Source organism: Anser cygnoides, chromosome 9 (genome assembly GCF_040182565.1).
Source record: "Anser cygnoides isolate HZ-2024a breed goose chromosome 9, Taihu_goose_T2T_genome, whole genome shotgun sequence".
NCBI lineage: Eukaryota > Metazoa > Chordata > Aves > Anseriformes > Anatidae > Anser > Anser cygnoides.
In genome coordinates, this window is record NC_089881.1 from 16887278 (window position 1) to 16902469 (window position 15192).

General features: G+C 43.0%; 1 protein-coding gene across 2 annotated transcripts in view; it reads left to right on the forward strand.

Annotated features, from left to right (window-relative positions):
- ARMC9 (armadillo repeat containing 9) overlaps positions 1-10409 on the forward strand; it is a 64533-nt gene extending 54124 nt beyond the window's left edge. For both annotated transcript variants that reach the window (XM_048076642.2, XM_013195017.3), the window contains 2 exons: positions 4130-4302; positions 7814-10409. In XM_048076642.2, the coding sequence (XP_047932599.2) occupies positions 4130-4302; positions 7814-7836 (196 nt within the window). In that variant the 3' untranslated portion in view covers positions 7837-10409. The remainder of the gene's footprint in view (positions 1-4129; positions 4303-7813) is intronic.
- The last annotated feature ends 4783 nt before the right edge of the window (positions 10410-15192 follow it).

The following is a 15192-nucleotide window of genomic DNA, read 5'->3' on the forward strand; positions in this document are numbered from 1 at the left end:
CAGCTGTTCAATTTCTAAGCATCTGGTCCAGAATAGGAGAAACCTCAAGCAAGACGGTATTAATGAACGTCACATGTATGCACAACCCGGTCTCCTGCAAGTAAAACTTCCTGATTGCTTCCGTAGATGACTGTACCGGTACCCCCATGAAAAATCATTTAAACAGTAAAGAAAGAGGTACAGCAATGGAACAGGGCAGGAATTAACATGCAGAAGAGAAATTAAGCATTTAAGTGGATTTGTGTGTTTAAACATGCTGAGTTGCTAACACAGCTGACCAGAGTCCCTGATGATTGATTTGCTAGGTGGGTATAACAAAGAACTAAAACATTACAAGTTCTCCAAAAAATGGGTTTCAACTTTATCTTGAAAAAAAATCTGTCAAAAGAAGAAGAAAGATCTTGCTCTCCTCCTGTTCATGCATTGAGTCCTTTGTGAAGCTCTTCATATGGAGGACTGTGATGTTATATACTGGGTGAGAACTAGTAATTCATTAGGAATTGGACCAAGATTTACCAACGCTTTTCAGGACCCACATGTGTCCTTCAGACATTAACAGCTTTTTCCTAAAGGTAGTTTGATTGGGCCAAGTTTTAAACAGTGAGTGTAGAGAAATTTTAAAAGCAAATACATTCCAAGAGTAAAACACAGAATGGGTGGAGATGTGTTAAAGGAAAGGTTTTACAGACTCTATGGGTCTGATTTTTTTTTTTCAGAAATGTTTAGTTACTTGTGTCAGTTAAAGCTCTAGCACTTCTGAAAACTAGATTCTCTGCTTAGAGCTTTGTTTCTTTCTGGTGTACAGATGCCTTTGTATATATTTTTTTCCAATTGTGCTCTTCCCATGGTGACATCTGAGAAATTATATACTGTTAACAAATTAGCACTGGCAAGTAATTGAAGTGCGTAGTAGTCATAACCCTGTTCCGGCATTACTGGTTTTACTTCCGTGTTGCTTGTCCTAACATAACAGTAGCTAAGCACATACTGCAAATACAAACAGAATTTTATGGCCAAATTGCTTGCTTTGTGCTCTGGCTGATGTAGAGAGGTTACTTTTCAGGCTTTGCTTGCAAGAGATCATAAATAGGCAGTATCTTGTCCCCTACCTTAGTGCAGAGCTTTGCTTCTCTACAGTCATAATCCATTGTTTAAAAGGTATGTCCCTAGTAATCTTTAATTTTTCTGAATACGAGTTTATCTAAACCTCAGTAATAGATGGATCCCTAGCTGAAATTAAGGATGCGGTATTGCAGAAGGAGATCGTATCTGTGCATTGTATGCTTCCTTACTATGCAAACGGTAATCTGTATTTACAAAGCAGCCTCGAGTTACAGATATGGGAATGTAGCCATTCATAGTCCAAGTAGAACACAGGGTTTTCTGTGTCAGGGGTCTTTTGTTCATATGCTCGTGTTGCAATAGCTAGACCCTGCCTTTTCATTCTTTCTTTTTTTCCTTCCTGGAAGTGTATTTTAATGTGCTTGCAAAACAGAGTGAATAAATCATTGCTTTGGTCATATGTCTACCACAAGAGCTGCTTGCCTTCCTACTAGGCAAATACCAAGACATTCCTAGACAAGGTATGTATGAGAAAAGGAAGGCTGACTTATGGCGATGCAGCATTTTGATCATGTAAGAATATAGATCTGTTATGCCTTGTAGTTAATCAAGCATAAATTTGTATGTAATGGACTTGAGTTTACAATTGAGGCTTGCTTAAAAAATTCCCTATGTTTTATTGTGACTATGATCTGTATCGTAATAGTAAAGAGATTAATCTCTGTAGGGGCCTTCTTTGGTTTCTAATACTCTCACCTTTCTTATAATCAGGTAAAACTGGTCAAAAGTACAAGTGTGTTTGTCTTGGAAAAAACAGTCCATAACTTGTATTTGGATGTCGAGAGTCTTCTCACACCTCTTGGTTGATTATTCAGATCTCAGTGTCAGTCTGTTGTGCACTTTTTGATAACTATCTTGATTTTTTCCAAGTAAGCAGTTTTATTTCTTGTCAATGCAAATGTAGGTTTCTCTGATTCATTTTTTGTTAGAACATTTGCTCTCAAATTACCACACATTGTCACAAACGACTTTTTTGCTAAATACTACAGAACGTTTTTCCACAGTACATTTTGCTGCTTCTTTCTTCAACGGGCCAAGTCCTAAAGGAAGCCAGATAGAAGGATTTTCATGATATTTTGAGGATTACCTCTTTTCTGTTAATCTTTTTTTTATTGTTTTAAGAGAAAGTGATTCTGGGACACCTGCATACACGGACACATCCTACACATCCTGTCAGAATACCAGCAGATTTTTTTTGGAGCTTTACAGCGTTTGCTACCAGTTTATTTCATATAATCATTTCCCAGAGAGTATGTAAATATGTGAGCCCTTGTACATAACTATTATGTATTCTTTCTCTTTTGTCAAATACAGTGACTGATTGCGTTACTGGGCTTCGTCTCCCAGGTGTGAATAGCTGCCTAGGTTACTCTAGTGAAACCCTTAAGATTGTTCATGGCTATAAAAATGCTTTTTAGTGCTTAGGAATACAGACGCAATTTTTTTAATCTATTGCCAAATAACAAAAAAACTAATTTACGGCTCAAATACTTCTGCGAGGCTGTTGGGTCTTGCTTTTTCATCTGTGTCAGCATATAATCCACACAAGGTTAACATGACTGGCACAAGTGTATTGAAAACCCAACTCTTGAATCTAAGCGAATAAAACGACAAACAACCAATAACAATGAAACTATTTTATGGAGAGAGACATTTAAATAGATCTGGGATCCATGGCTTGGGGTGAATCTAGCCAATCTTACTTTTTTGGCTTGGTTTTGCTGGTTTTGCTGCCATCTGCCACCTTCTCTTTTGAAATGCTACAAGTTTAATGCTTGTCATGCTCAGTGATAGGTAGGGGGCTGCAGAGATGGCTCTGAGGAAAGGAGTTAGTGTGTCTCTGCCCTTAATAGTTAACATATACAAATGCAAAATGCAGACAGTTAATGCTACTTAAAATATAAAAGAAACATTTGCTGACAGATCTCCCTGCAAGGTGAAGCAGGGGAATGGAATGGCTAATCACTGACTCAGCAGCATTCCCGGGAGAGTGGGAGAGATTAAATGTCTTGAAAATCCTCCTAATCACCCTTTATGATTGTCACAAAGGGTTCTTTTGATGGAGCTAATAACACAGGGACTTTCCAAATAAAATTTTAATCACTTTCCTTTCGATGGCACCTTTATGATTCTCTTGCCTTGGCTCTGCTTTTACTTCCCTTTAATATGATGTGTTTCTTCATGTAGCTGTTATTTCAGTTTAATCTTTTTTCCTTTTAAGAGAAAATTGACTCACTAGAGCCAACATGAATATAGATTCAAAATTATTTAAAAGACTTGCTATTTCCTGGTAGCCTTCACTTTTTGTATATCAGAATATATTGATGCTAGGGGCAGGGAAGGACAGTGTGTCCTCACGCAGTTATGGACTAAATTTTAAATAATTGTATTCTTGCAGCATGTGCAGACTGTGAAATAACAGCAGCTGGCTTGAGTTCTCAGCACGAACAAGGAACCCGTGTGCATAGGGAATTTATTTTATAGATGCCATCAGAGCTTTTTGCTCTTCTGACAAAAGACCTTTAGGAGATCTACGAATCTTGTCACAGCTGGGAGCCAGGGAAGATGCCTGTGTCTGTCAATATTGTGACCTGTATATAATGGTTTGTGCCCTAAAAGGATGTATTCCTGTGCTGTAGCATTCATATATGCTTTTTGTACCTCTGAATGAGTCTGTATGTGATGAAGACAACAGAAAACAAGCTAGACAAAACAAGCTAAACATCTATTACTTATTTGCCAGGGGCTTACCTGAACTTGTTCAGTCCTGTTGTCCAAAGGACCAGGTTTGAGTAGGGTAGACAGGTCCACAGAGCCAGGTTTAGGGAGGCTGTGTGGTGAGTACATGCCCCAAGATACCTGTGTGTGTGTTCCTCTCCATTTGTAGTCACCCTGAATTTTGGGCATTCAGGTGTGGTGACAGCATGCCAGGTTTCACTTGGTTGCAGACTTTCTGTGCGTATGTTTTTCTCTGTGCATTACTAACCCTTTCCATGTCCTCCCGCAGCGAGTTTTTCTCGGCCTTTACCAGCAAACCTAAGATCCCTCGCACTCCTGAAGTGCAAAGTGCCAGCCCCAGAAAGGGAAAGATCCCGACCATTGCCCCGCAGTTTTCTCAGTCTGGTCCCCAGCAGACAAGCCGTCCGAGCTCCTCAGGATCATCCACAAGGAGCAGACAGAGTAAGTGGAAAAAGTCACCCTTCTCCTTGTCAGCGCTTGGTTGGGATGGGAAAGGAGGGAGCTCTGCAGGAGCTCTCCAGGAATGAAGTCGTACGCTACGAATGTGCCAGGAGTATATGACATTGTACTTGTCATCTGCAGGATGCACAACCATGAAATTATATCCTGCTGAACACTGCTCCTATTTCCAGACTGTCGTGTGAACAGTTGGAGACGTGCTTCTTCCTGTCTCTGGGTGGAGAAAAGTGGCTCAGAAGTATGGGGGGAAGCTTTTAGTCTCAGATTAGACGTTCTCTGGATGTCATTAGACCGTCTCCTTTTCTTTAGACACTTGTTCACTGTATAACTTGTCTAACGTCCTTGAATTTGGATCCCTGGGTGTGTCTACACTGCCACTGAATGTAGTCCTTGAATTTGGATCCCTGGGTGTGTCTACACTGCCACTGAATGTAGACCAGATGTCCGACGGTTCAGGAGATGGGCTCAGGGCAGCCTAGCAAGCAGACTGCCAGGCATGGTGTGCTGCTTGTGACAGTCATCATTCTGCTGGAAACTTGGATTTGAGAACCGTATGGATGTGTTGTTGCCTGCAGAAGTGTAAGCAGTGCTAGGTTGCAGTGGGCTCAGAGGAGAGGAAGGCAGGGACCTGAGGTTGGAGGGAAGAGATGGAAGCATGCTTTAGGCCTGCCAGCGTAAGCCCAGTAAAGTGGAAATGTTGGTCTCAAATGCTTACACAACAGTAAACATGTACGGAGATCTGGAGGGTGTGTAAACTGTGTTTTCTCTTTTCCTCCTTTTTTTTGGGGGGTGAGGGGTGGGCAGGGCGGGGAGGTAAGGGTAAAAAAGATTAATTTTTCAGTAGTGAATAAGCTTTTTCTCCAGAGTGCAGAAAGGACAAGCTGGATTCAACATACCCCTGGGGCTGGACTAGCTGCATTCAGGTATATCCCTGGCACCAGCAGCAATAAAAATGGAAGAAGCAATGTGCTATAGGTTCATATTCCAAATGTATCATAAAAGTTTAGTGATGATTATCACAATGTACTAAAGAGCATTACTCTTTAGCTGTAACTGTTACCTTTAACCATTTAACAAGAAAAAAAAAAACAGGAAACTAATATCACTTTGTAAACCTGCCCATAGAATTTGAGGTGGGTGCTTATCATTAACTTTTAATTACAGGTAAGGAAAACGAATTATAGGCAGCTGAAATAACGTAGTAAATCAGCAACAGAGCAGGAAGGAGCTTCTTGAGCCTTCAGTGTTGCTTGCTTATTGTCATTTCACGTGGTTGTACATATGAGGAGATTGTGTGGTTTCATTCAGGGAGTACAGGTGAGGCTTCATAGAGGATGTCCTTAGTGACTAAGGGAGATTTTGACCTAGCGAGTATTTGCTTGGACAGTCCCATGCTTAGGTAATAACTGCCAGCTTTTTTAGTGTTACTTTTGCTGCATATGCCCTATGTTTTACCTCTGTCATCAATGCTTTACATTTCTTGTGACAGGAGTTCTGTTCTGCCCTGGCTGAATGTGATGCTAACAGCCAAGAGTCCGTGCCTGTTACCTGTTAAGCTTCATTTCCAAAAGCACTAGTCCATTAATAAGGAGAGAGTATATGTGTGCACACAAAAACTTCCACATGTTCTAGTTTCTCCAGTAGAGCATTACGCTCCTGGGTGTCTGTGTCCTGTGAAAGATGTGACACACATATGGTTGCTTTCGTAGGGATATGAATGAAGTTCCTTTTCCAGTGGCACAGGGTATAATCTAGCTTACTTTGAGGTTAAGTTAAAGGAGAGTTTAATCAGAGTTCTACGTCATTTGTGTTTCTCTGTTGATTCAGTATACGTAACTTGTAAGGCCAGACTCCTGGGCTCTCTTAAATTTTAACTTCTGTTAGATAGGATTTGTCTCACAGTGTACCTGTAGGCATCGTGTACTGGGAACGTTGCATCTTATTTTGTGTCTATTTAGCTTTTCTCCAGAGTTTTTCATTGGGGTTCCAGGTAACTTGCTTTCTATCTGTCCACAGGTTTCATGAGACAGACTTGGAGTGAGCAAAAGAATGTTAAACTCTTATCTTCCTGCCAAAAAATAGCAAAGAAATTGTTTTGCAAACTAGCTGCCATCCACCCTACGTATATCTATTCTGTGTCGTCTGCTGTCATAAGGCACCTATTAGTTACTCTGCATCTTGCAGGGGCTTTCAGACAAGTATTTATGGTTTGGAAAATTGAGAGGCTGGTGTTAAGGACCTGATTTTTAGAGGACTTTAGAAAGGCTTTAAGCACCCAAATCCAAACCCTGGGTTCTCAAATTCAATTCCCTTTAAGCTGCTGCTTAAAGGTACAGGGAGGCGTCTGAAGCAGGTGAGCCCCTGATAAAGCTCTGTGCTGCTATTCCTTTAATTTCCTAGTTGACTTTTGTAGATGAGTTGGAAGCGGTGTCAGATGCACAGATCTAAGCAATTAGTAGATCTCAGCAGTTGCTGCCTTCCATTTGCCTCCTGAGTAGGTATGTTGTTTTTTACATATTAAAAGAGACTCTGTCCTTCTGGAGGATTGTCTTTACTTAGTGGATTTCTTTGTATTTCTGGAGAAATAAGTTTATATAGCTCTGGACAGGATGAGAAAAAGATTAGTTTCTGATTGTACTTACTTGGTGTGATAGCTTATTTTAGAGACACGTTTTAGCTTGTTTTTTAAAATTTATTGTAGGTGTACTTACTGGAAATAAGTTGCTTTGACACAAACCTAGCTGAACTAGCTGGACTGCTGTTTTTGGAGTGTGGAGTGTGTGGAATGCCTGAGGAATGCAGAGGAAGCACAGGTACTTAGTGCAGCTACAGGCCTGGGGCCAGATTCCTGCCTGAGATGTAGCCCACTGTTAGTGGAGTGTTAAAGCTGTACCTTACAGCGAAACTGAGCTCCTCAAAATAAAACCAGCCATGCTGGAGCTTTCTGCTGAATCCCCTTCCTAGCTGTTATGGGGGGGGTGACACAGTGGCTATAGAACACAAAGTGGACTTCCAAATCTAGACTTTTTCAGCTGTGCTTTATGTGCTCAATGTGGTTGGGGAAGAATGATTTAATCTACCTCGTGCGTTACTCTGCATCTGTTCCAAGCACCTCTTTATGGGCATGCTAAAGGTGTGTGTGCTGTGTCCCACGTCAGTTCTGTCCAGGGCACAGTAAAACTGGAGTGATAGGAAAATCTGTACCAGAAGAATGAGGAAGGATTTTATCAGGAGTGTGACGGGGCCCCGGTGGCTTCCTGCTACTCCAGAAGTTCTTTCAGTGACCCCTGACAGGTGGCTACCGTAAGCACATTCTGCATTTTGAAGTTGCAGTACCAGTGGTTAAGGTGCCTTTGTGTGTGTTCTTTGTGGTGGTTGTGTCACTGTACGGATCAAACAAGTGTTCCCTCAGGCAGCTCCTGCCTAGTGATAAATCCTGCTTTCAACTGACAGACTTTCTTTTTTCTTTTCTTTTTTTTTTTTCTCCCTGCAGGCAGCCAGTCCTCCAGGAAGTGAGAACAGTTCCTTTCCTCAAGAATCACCTGTCACTTTACTGAAGGGCAGAGGCGGCTTCCTGTAATGAGCTTTACTGGCGACCTGCTGAGAAGAGGTTATTAACATTGCACGGCGTGTGCCCTGCATGGTGATTCAGGGATTATCTGATGGGATGCATCTGTAGCCATCTCTAGAGCTGGCTAAGACAAAGGTCTTGTTACAATTCAAGGTCTCAGCAGGTGCCCACAACTGATACGGTAGATGGATATAGTCCCAGTGTCTCTGATAGTTTATTCTAAAGTGACATTGCTACCTCCAGAAGAGTTTCTTGCTCTCTGCTTTTTGTGTCAGAGTAAATGGCCTTTGGAGGTGGTCTGTAGGGCTCAGCACAGGAGTCTGGCCAAGCAACTGTCTTGTTTACATATTGCTTGCTGAACAAGTCTGTAACTTGATTTATTTAAATTATGCTGTTGTGAATGAGTTAGGGGATATCTGTGTTCAAAGGATCTGCATCTGCACTAGGAAGGAAAGTGTGCGCTATCTGTGTACAGCCTCACTGCCTGGAGCAGTTCTATGTAGAGTGAGATCTGTTTGACCACCAGAGACTGAAGGGAAAGTATTTTATCAACTTCTGATTGTCCTGAGGCAGTTGAAAAACTGCGTGCCAGTGCCCAAAGCACCATTCATCTATGCTTATCTCTGAGGATCTGATCAGCAGGTTTATCTGCAGCAATTATTCCTATTCATTCATTTTTTCCCCCTTGGTTTTGTTTCTTAACATTTGTGGAATGAGTAATTCATTTTCCACTGGAATTAAGAACTTTCTTCATTCATAGGAGAAACCATGAGATGTGAACAGATTAGAAGCAGTGTTCTCTTCATGTGTGGCTGTGGACAATGTTCTTTGGTCTTTGTCATATTTTAAATTCTTCACTTCTGAACAGTGATTGGTTATGTCTTCATGGAATTTATGCTGGTCTTCAGTGAATACAAAGTGCTGGGTAGGCAAGGGAAATCAGGAAGCCCTTCGCTAAATCAAAATCCAGCAGTTAGTTCTGCCAATAAATTATGAAGACTGCACTGTTGGTTGTTCTTTCTCTCAAAAGTAACAGTGATCAGGAAATGCTAAAGACTTCACTGGGGGTTAATTTTCAGTAACATCTCCTCATATGATGCAGCTGTTAGGACAACAGCAAAAACTTTTCTAGAAATGCAGTTTACCTTGGAGCTTGGCTGCCAGTGAGGCAGAAAACATTGTAAATGGACTTCAAAAGCAAATACTTTAGCAGGTGAAAAAGGGAGAAGCCAAAGCTTTTGTTTTGGAGTTCCACCTTGAGAAACAAACAAGAGGATCCCAGCCTAAAAAGTCAAGCAACTCCAACAGTGGCAGTTGCCTCCCCCTTGAGTAAAGAGTTGTGAAGCCACTAGTCATTTCCATAGGAACAGAAGAAGGCTTTATGCTTGTGATGAGGCCTCGAGTTGTGCCTCTTGGTACGTGATGGCAACTGAATAGGGAAGGCATTTCCTCGCTTGTTGCCATGAGACCCACCAAGACCAGCGATGCTGCGTCAGCTTTCTGTGGAAAGGGATCCAACAGACAAGCTCCTCTAACCGCTTTGGATAACAGACTTCAAGTTGGAATTAAGATGTTTTGAAGGACAAGACAGTTGAAAGTCAGGTTGTATTCATGTGAAACTTTCTGCTCAGGAACTGCACAGCCTAACACAAGGCAGGCAGGGTGTGGGTGTTGCTTTAATGCCCCAGCTGCATAGGACAAATTATAGACACCTGATAGTCTTTTTTCCTGTAGATTACTGTGATAGATGAATCACAGAAAATCTCTGATTTGTGCTTAGACTCACCCACCTGCTCTCAAAGCTGATAAACATAGTTAATGGAAAAAATGTCTTTTGATTTACAAAAGGGCAGCAATAGAAGGCAGCCATAAAAACTCACCTAGTAGTTTTGCATGTAGGCAGTTTTTCTTTATCCTCTGAAAAGCTTTCTTTTTTCCAGCCTGTAATATCAATGGGCAGGTTGTTAACACTGAAGTGCTAAGCAGGTTCATTTGTATATGTGGATACATCGAGTGCCCCAGCAGTTGAATTTTATTTATTTTACAGTGGTGTTGAGTTTCATGTTTGAGCAGACCTGATTCTCTGAAATGCAGAATAGCCTTTGAAAAGAGTTGAGTGCAAACTATTAAGAAAAAAAAAAAACTCACTGGGTTTACCATTAGGTGAGGTTAAAACTATCACTCTTAACTCAGCTGAAAGTAGGTGCCCTCCACCAGATCAAGATTAGTGAAAAGCAAAATGCAACTCACAGATGAGGAAAACTGAAAGGAACAAGCTAAAGTGTATGTATTTTTGTGTTTCTTACGCAGGCCTACTGCAAGGCAGAACTCGACATGTATGGTTTTTCATGTTCAACTCTTAGGTATTTTGGAGGGAGTACAGAGTTTGAAAACGGTGAGAGTATTTTTATGTTAGTGTTTGAGAAACTTCATTTTCCAAGTACTTGAGAGAGAAACTATGTATATGCTATGAAATAAAGTACCAGCTGAGCAGTAATTTGTGAGGCTGACAAAGTAACATGTTCTCTGTTTCTCTGTGTTGCTCACAAAAAGCCCCTGCAATGCCAGTCAGAAGGTTTTGGAGCTGATTTTAAATGCTCATTCTCCCTTTGTTAGTAGGACACCACTATTCAGGGTTGAGAGGTCCCTGGATAAAAGGTCAGTAACATGCATATAGCAAATTCTGCACCTCACTCTTAAAAGTTGTTAGGTACTTTTTGTATCTGTCATGCAGAGGCTGCTGCTAGATACAACACCATCGTGGTAAATTTGTAACAGGAACAGTGGAAATTGCCTCCTGAATGAGAGGGGAGTGATTGTACCTAAACTGGCTGCAATTTTATTTACGATAAGCAGATGCAGTAATTGCACATAACACACAAAAAAATCCCCTTCAGGTGTATGTGTGACCAAAGTGCTATATGATGCTAACATGCTTCTTGAGTATAACCTCTATATTCAGTGTTAATGAGGCACAGAATCATAAAGTATCCTGAGTTACAAGGGACCCACATAGATCATCAAGTCCAACTCCGGGCCCCACACAGGACCACCCAAAAAATCAAACCGTGTTTCTCAGAGTGTTGTCCAAGCATGAACTGCGTATGTCTATTTAAACTTGCACGTAAGGCTCATTCCGTACAGTTGCTTTAAAATCATCTGGTGCTGACCAAGTAAAAATGCTTCTGAAGGGACATAATTTTTCTTTCTGTGATAGGTTTGTTTGGGGTTTCATGGACTTTCAGGATGTGCATTTGTTTGCATTTTGCTGTTTTATTATTGACGAATTCTGTTTCAGCTGTTTTGTCTCCACCTGAATTGAAAATGCATCTTCCTTTGGCTCAGCGTGGCCTGCCTCTGCCGTCAGCATTGTTTGCCCAGAAGTGTTGCAAAGAAGGTGTGAGCCACACATTGTTTTTGGTCTCTGAGGAGAGCCCAGGCGTGTGGGATGCCACTACTGACACTGTTTGGGTGTCAGAGCTGTTATCCCTGGGAGGGATTAGAAGTGTGGGGGGAGACAAGCAAGGAAGTTCTCTGGAGACAAAATATTCCTGTATTGGGGAGGGAAAATGGTTGTTTGGTTTGTTTTTTGAGATGTTTGCTTTAAACAAAGTTCACTAGTCTTTAAAAAACACAGCAGAGGTAACAGCATAGGGCTGAAAAGCACTGCATTGCCTTCATGCGCATCTTGGAGCAGTAGCAGGAGGAAGGCAAGCAAGCTACCTTCCTCCCAGGTATTTCCCCCAGCCCCTTCCTCCCAGGAGCTTGAGTTCATCTTTGAGCCAGACCTTTTGGCTCACACGTGGTTGCAGTCTGGCTCAATACTGGGACAAATCATTTCCCAGGAGAGGAAGTGTGGGGGGGGGAGCAGGGAGGTGCACCTTGCTCAGCAAGCCGATCTAATCGTGGGCTGTTTGAACCAAGCCCTGCAAGGTTTGGACACACCTGGTTATGCCATGTGGCACGCTCAGCTCAAGCTGGTGCATGGGCTTGGCTAACCAAGAGGTTAGAGATATAGTCTTGCAGGTCTCCAATGACCTTGGTGGGAACTAAGTATTAAAATACCTCTGTGACTCAGTCGTGTGGCCTCCTGCACTTTCCTAACCTCTGCTATTCATATAAATCAAAAAAGGAGGGGGACTCTTGAGAATTCAGTGACAGGTGAGAAACAAGATGTTCTGGGGCAAACAGATTAAAAACAGTTTAAAACAGACTTGAGACTCGGCTCTTCCAGCCAGGTTGTATGGGAATCTGCTGCTAACAAATTTTAAAGAAACTTCTGGGTGCAGAGCCCAGGGAGGGCTGTGTTTTCGGACCAGTAATCCTTCTACCTGGCACCTTGTGGCGCCTTGTCAGGGGTTGGTATCTGGTGTTTCAAAGCAAGTTTCTTTCCAACTCCAGGCTGCATTCTGCCCTGCAGAGGAAGGGTGTTGTGTTCAAATACACGACCATGATCTAAACTTCCACTCCTTAAGGATCCAATGCTCTCTAAACGACAGGCCAAGTGGCACACCCTGAAACATCTAATAATTTTCTGGAACATGCCCTTTTTAGTTCTCTCAGCAGTCCTTTCACATAGTCCAAGTTTCCAAGAAGCTATGACATTGACTTGTTGAAATGAAAGTGAAAAAACTTCACACTAATTGTCAGAAAGCCAAGTGACAGCTTTAAACATTTGCCTTGTGCTTATCTTCTTCAAATATGCAAAATGCTGATCTGGTATGATTTTAAGTCCACAGTTTTCGGGAGTGTCACTTACTTTGCTCACTCTGGGTACAAATGACCTAGCACTGTAATTAAAAAGATGGCTTTCACTACCTCTCGGTGTTTTCATTTTACAAGACTTTAAAGGGTTGCTTCATTTTATTTGCTTTCCTTTTTATGGCGCTGACAGCTAATTCCAAGTAAAAGTGCAAACGGGGCAATAACGAAGAGTGGATACCACAAACAACAGCATTCATCCTGCATGTGCTTGAGGTGCTTTAAGTATTAGGCTGTAGCTGACAGCTACGACTGCTGCGGCCATCCAAAAATCAGACCTACCTACTAAGGGATTTTTAGCAGGCAAGGACATTTCCCCCTGCTGATCCCAAGGAAAAGTCCTAGATCAAGATTTCATTACAGGCACATAGTCTTCTTTCTCTGAAGAGTGAAAAAGTCGAGCTAACAGGAGGGTGGGATGTGAGTGCTGGAAATAGCAGCTCCGTGCCAAGTGATACAGTTCCTCCTTCGGTCTGCCATGTGCCGCTCTGACGGCCGTAGCCCTTGTCTGGATCCGGTTGACTGTTGGCAGAGGTTGAATGCTTCCCGAGAACAAATCAGTTTATTGTTTGTGTCTGTTCATGCACTGCCTTTGGGACTGCGGTTAGTGTTGGTAGCAAGAAGCGGGGCCATCAGCACCAAATGAGCTCTTTGTCAAGCAGCACGCCTTGCTGACATTTTTACCATTTTCTCCAACTGCTTTCCCCCAGGTTGAACAAGCAGACAACTTGTTTGTTTCTGTTAACATGGCAGATCGTGGCCTATCGTGATTTCCCATGAAACTTTCCTCCTTCCTCCTCTTCCAGCAGCTGGGAAGTGAAATGAGGTGGCTCTGGGACTCGCATGAAATGGCCGTATGTTGAGTCAGCCCCTTCCAGCCTGATGCCCTGCAGAAACTGGGCTGTGTGGAAATGCCACCATGTCCATCCCCACTAGCTACATCACAATCCCCATGCCAGGGGGCTCCTAGCCATGAGCCAACACCTCAGGGAATGGTCCACAGGCGAAATGCGCTTCTCCAGGGTCCCATCGATGCTGGCTGCAGCACACGTCTGCTGTCCTGTTTCTTCCTGGATCCAGGGCCCTGTGGTGTGGAATGAGAGAAAAATAATTTGGTTTTGATGTATTTTCCTCAAAGATTAAAAGCTCTGAGTAGCCAAATGTTTGCTTCCTGTACCATCGTTTAAAACCTCAGCACCGTAAGGTGATTTCTCTAGGCCTTGTGACTGAGGGTGCTGCTGGTGAGGGCGCAGCTTTTCCCAAAGCTGTGCTGAGAATTGCAGCGAGGGCTGAGCAGCTGCCAGGCTCCACAAATCCTCCTGGAGCTTCCAAGGTCCTCTGAAACCACACTTTCAGCAACTAAAGGAGAAGCCAGTGCCAGCACCGTATGCCACCTCCCAAGTCACCCCGAAATGGCAGCAATGAGAACCGATTTCAAGGTGAGTCCCAGCTGGGTATCTTGGCCCCCAGACCCTACTCCTGTAGGGCAGAGACCCAGGCTTTTAACCATAACCAACCCAGGTGATCTTACACCTTTCTGGTGAGAATAACACATTTTTCACAGTGGATTCCACAGACACAAAAAGATGTCCGTGCTGTAAAATTCATTATGTTCATTACTTGCTGTCTGTGAATGAATACATCCCATATTTCAACTGAGTTCAGCTTCCCCCAAGTGGTTGTAAGGAGACAGATGATTTTCCACCAGCACTCTCTTCACTGAAAGCAGAGGATGGCTTGAATCTTCATGGAAAACTGGTTGTTTTTATTCAGGTGCCTGAAAACATGGATTTTCAGAAAAATTAGTCTCTCACACCTCAGTGCCTGCACAAAAATCTGGCCCTCCATCCTGCTTCAGTGGCCTTTCTGGAGAGCATCCGTGTAGCTTCCTGTCTCTGCTTCCTTCCCTCTCTCTAACATTTCGGTTTGGTTTGTGTTATTTTTTTTCTTTATTTTTTTCCTGTGATGGGAATTGTGCTGTAGGGCTGGCTCGTGCTTGTGTTACGGAGGTGAGGGAGTCTTTGAGAGGTGCTCATCCCACAGCCACGCAGGCCTGGTCCCACCAGCAGAGGAGAGCTTTTCCACCTCCAGCTGGAATTATGCAGGAATCTCCTTCCAAGTGTGCTGGGGCTGATTAAAATCTCTCATTACCTTTACCTTCTGACTTCTGACGCCAGTTCTTTATGCAAAACCATTTACTAATGAGAACAGTTTAGGGCGAGTCAGTCACTGAAGTGTTACAATCGTGCATTACATTCATGCAGCCGGCGGTGAGACCTCTGTGCTTCATTAGACACCTCTCCGTCCATTCCTGGACAGCGGGGCTGGACGGTCGTGGGGTGCTGGAGGAGTTGGGGCCATATTTTGTCATTTTAATAACCCCTCCAGTTGTGCTGGGCAAAGCAGTAGGTCACAGGCTGCCTTATCTTATGTGACGTGGACTGGCACTGCTGCTCGGCGTGGTTACGGGTGCTGCCCACGCGTCTCTTTGAATGACCTTCCTCGGGGCTGCGAGTGTGGTTTGTACCAGGAATGCCCTG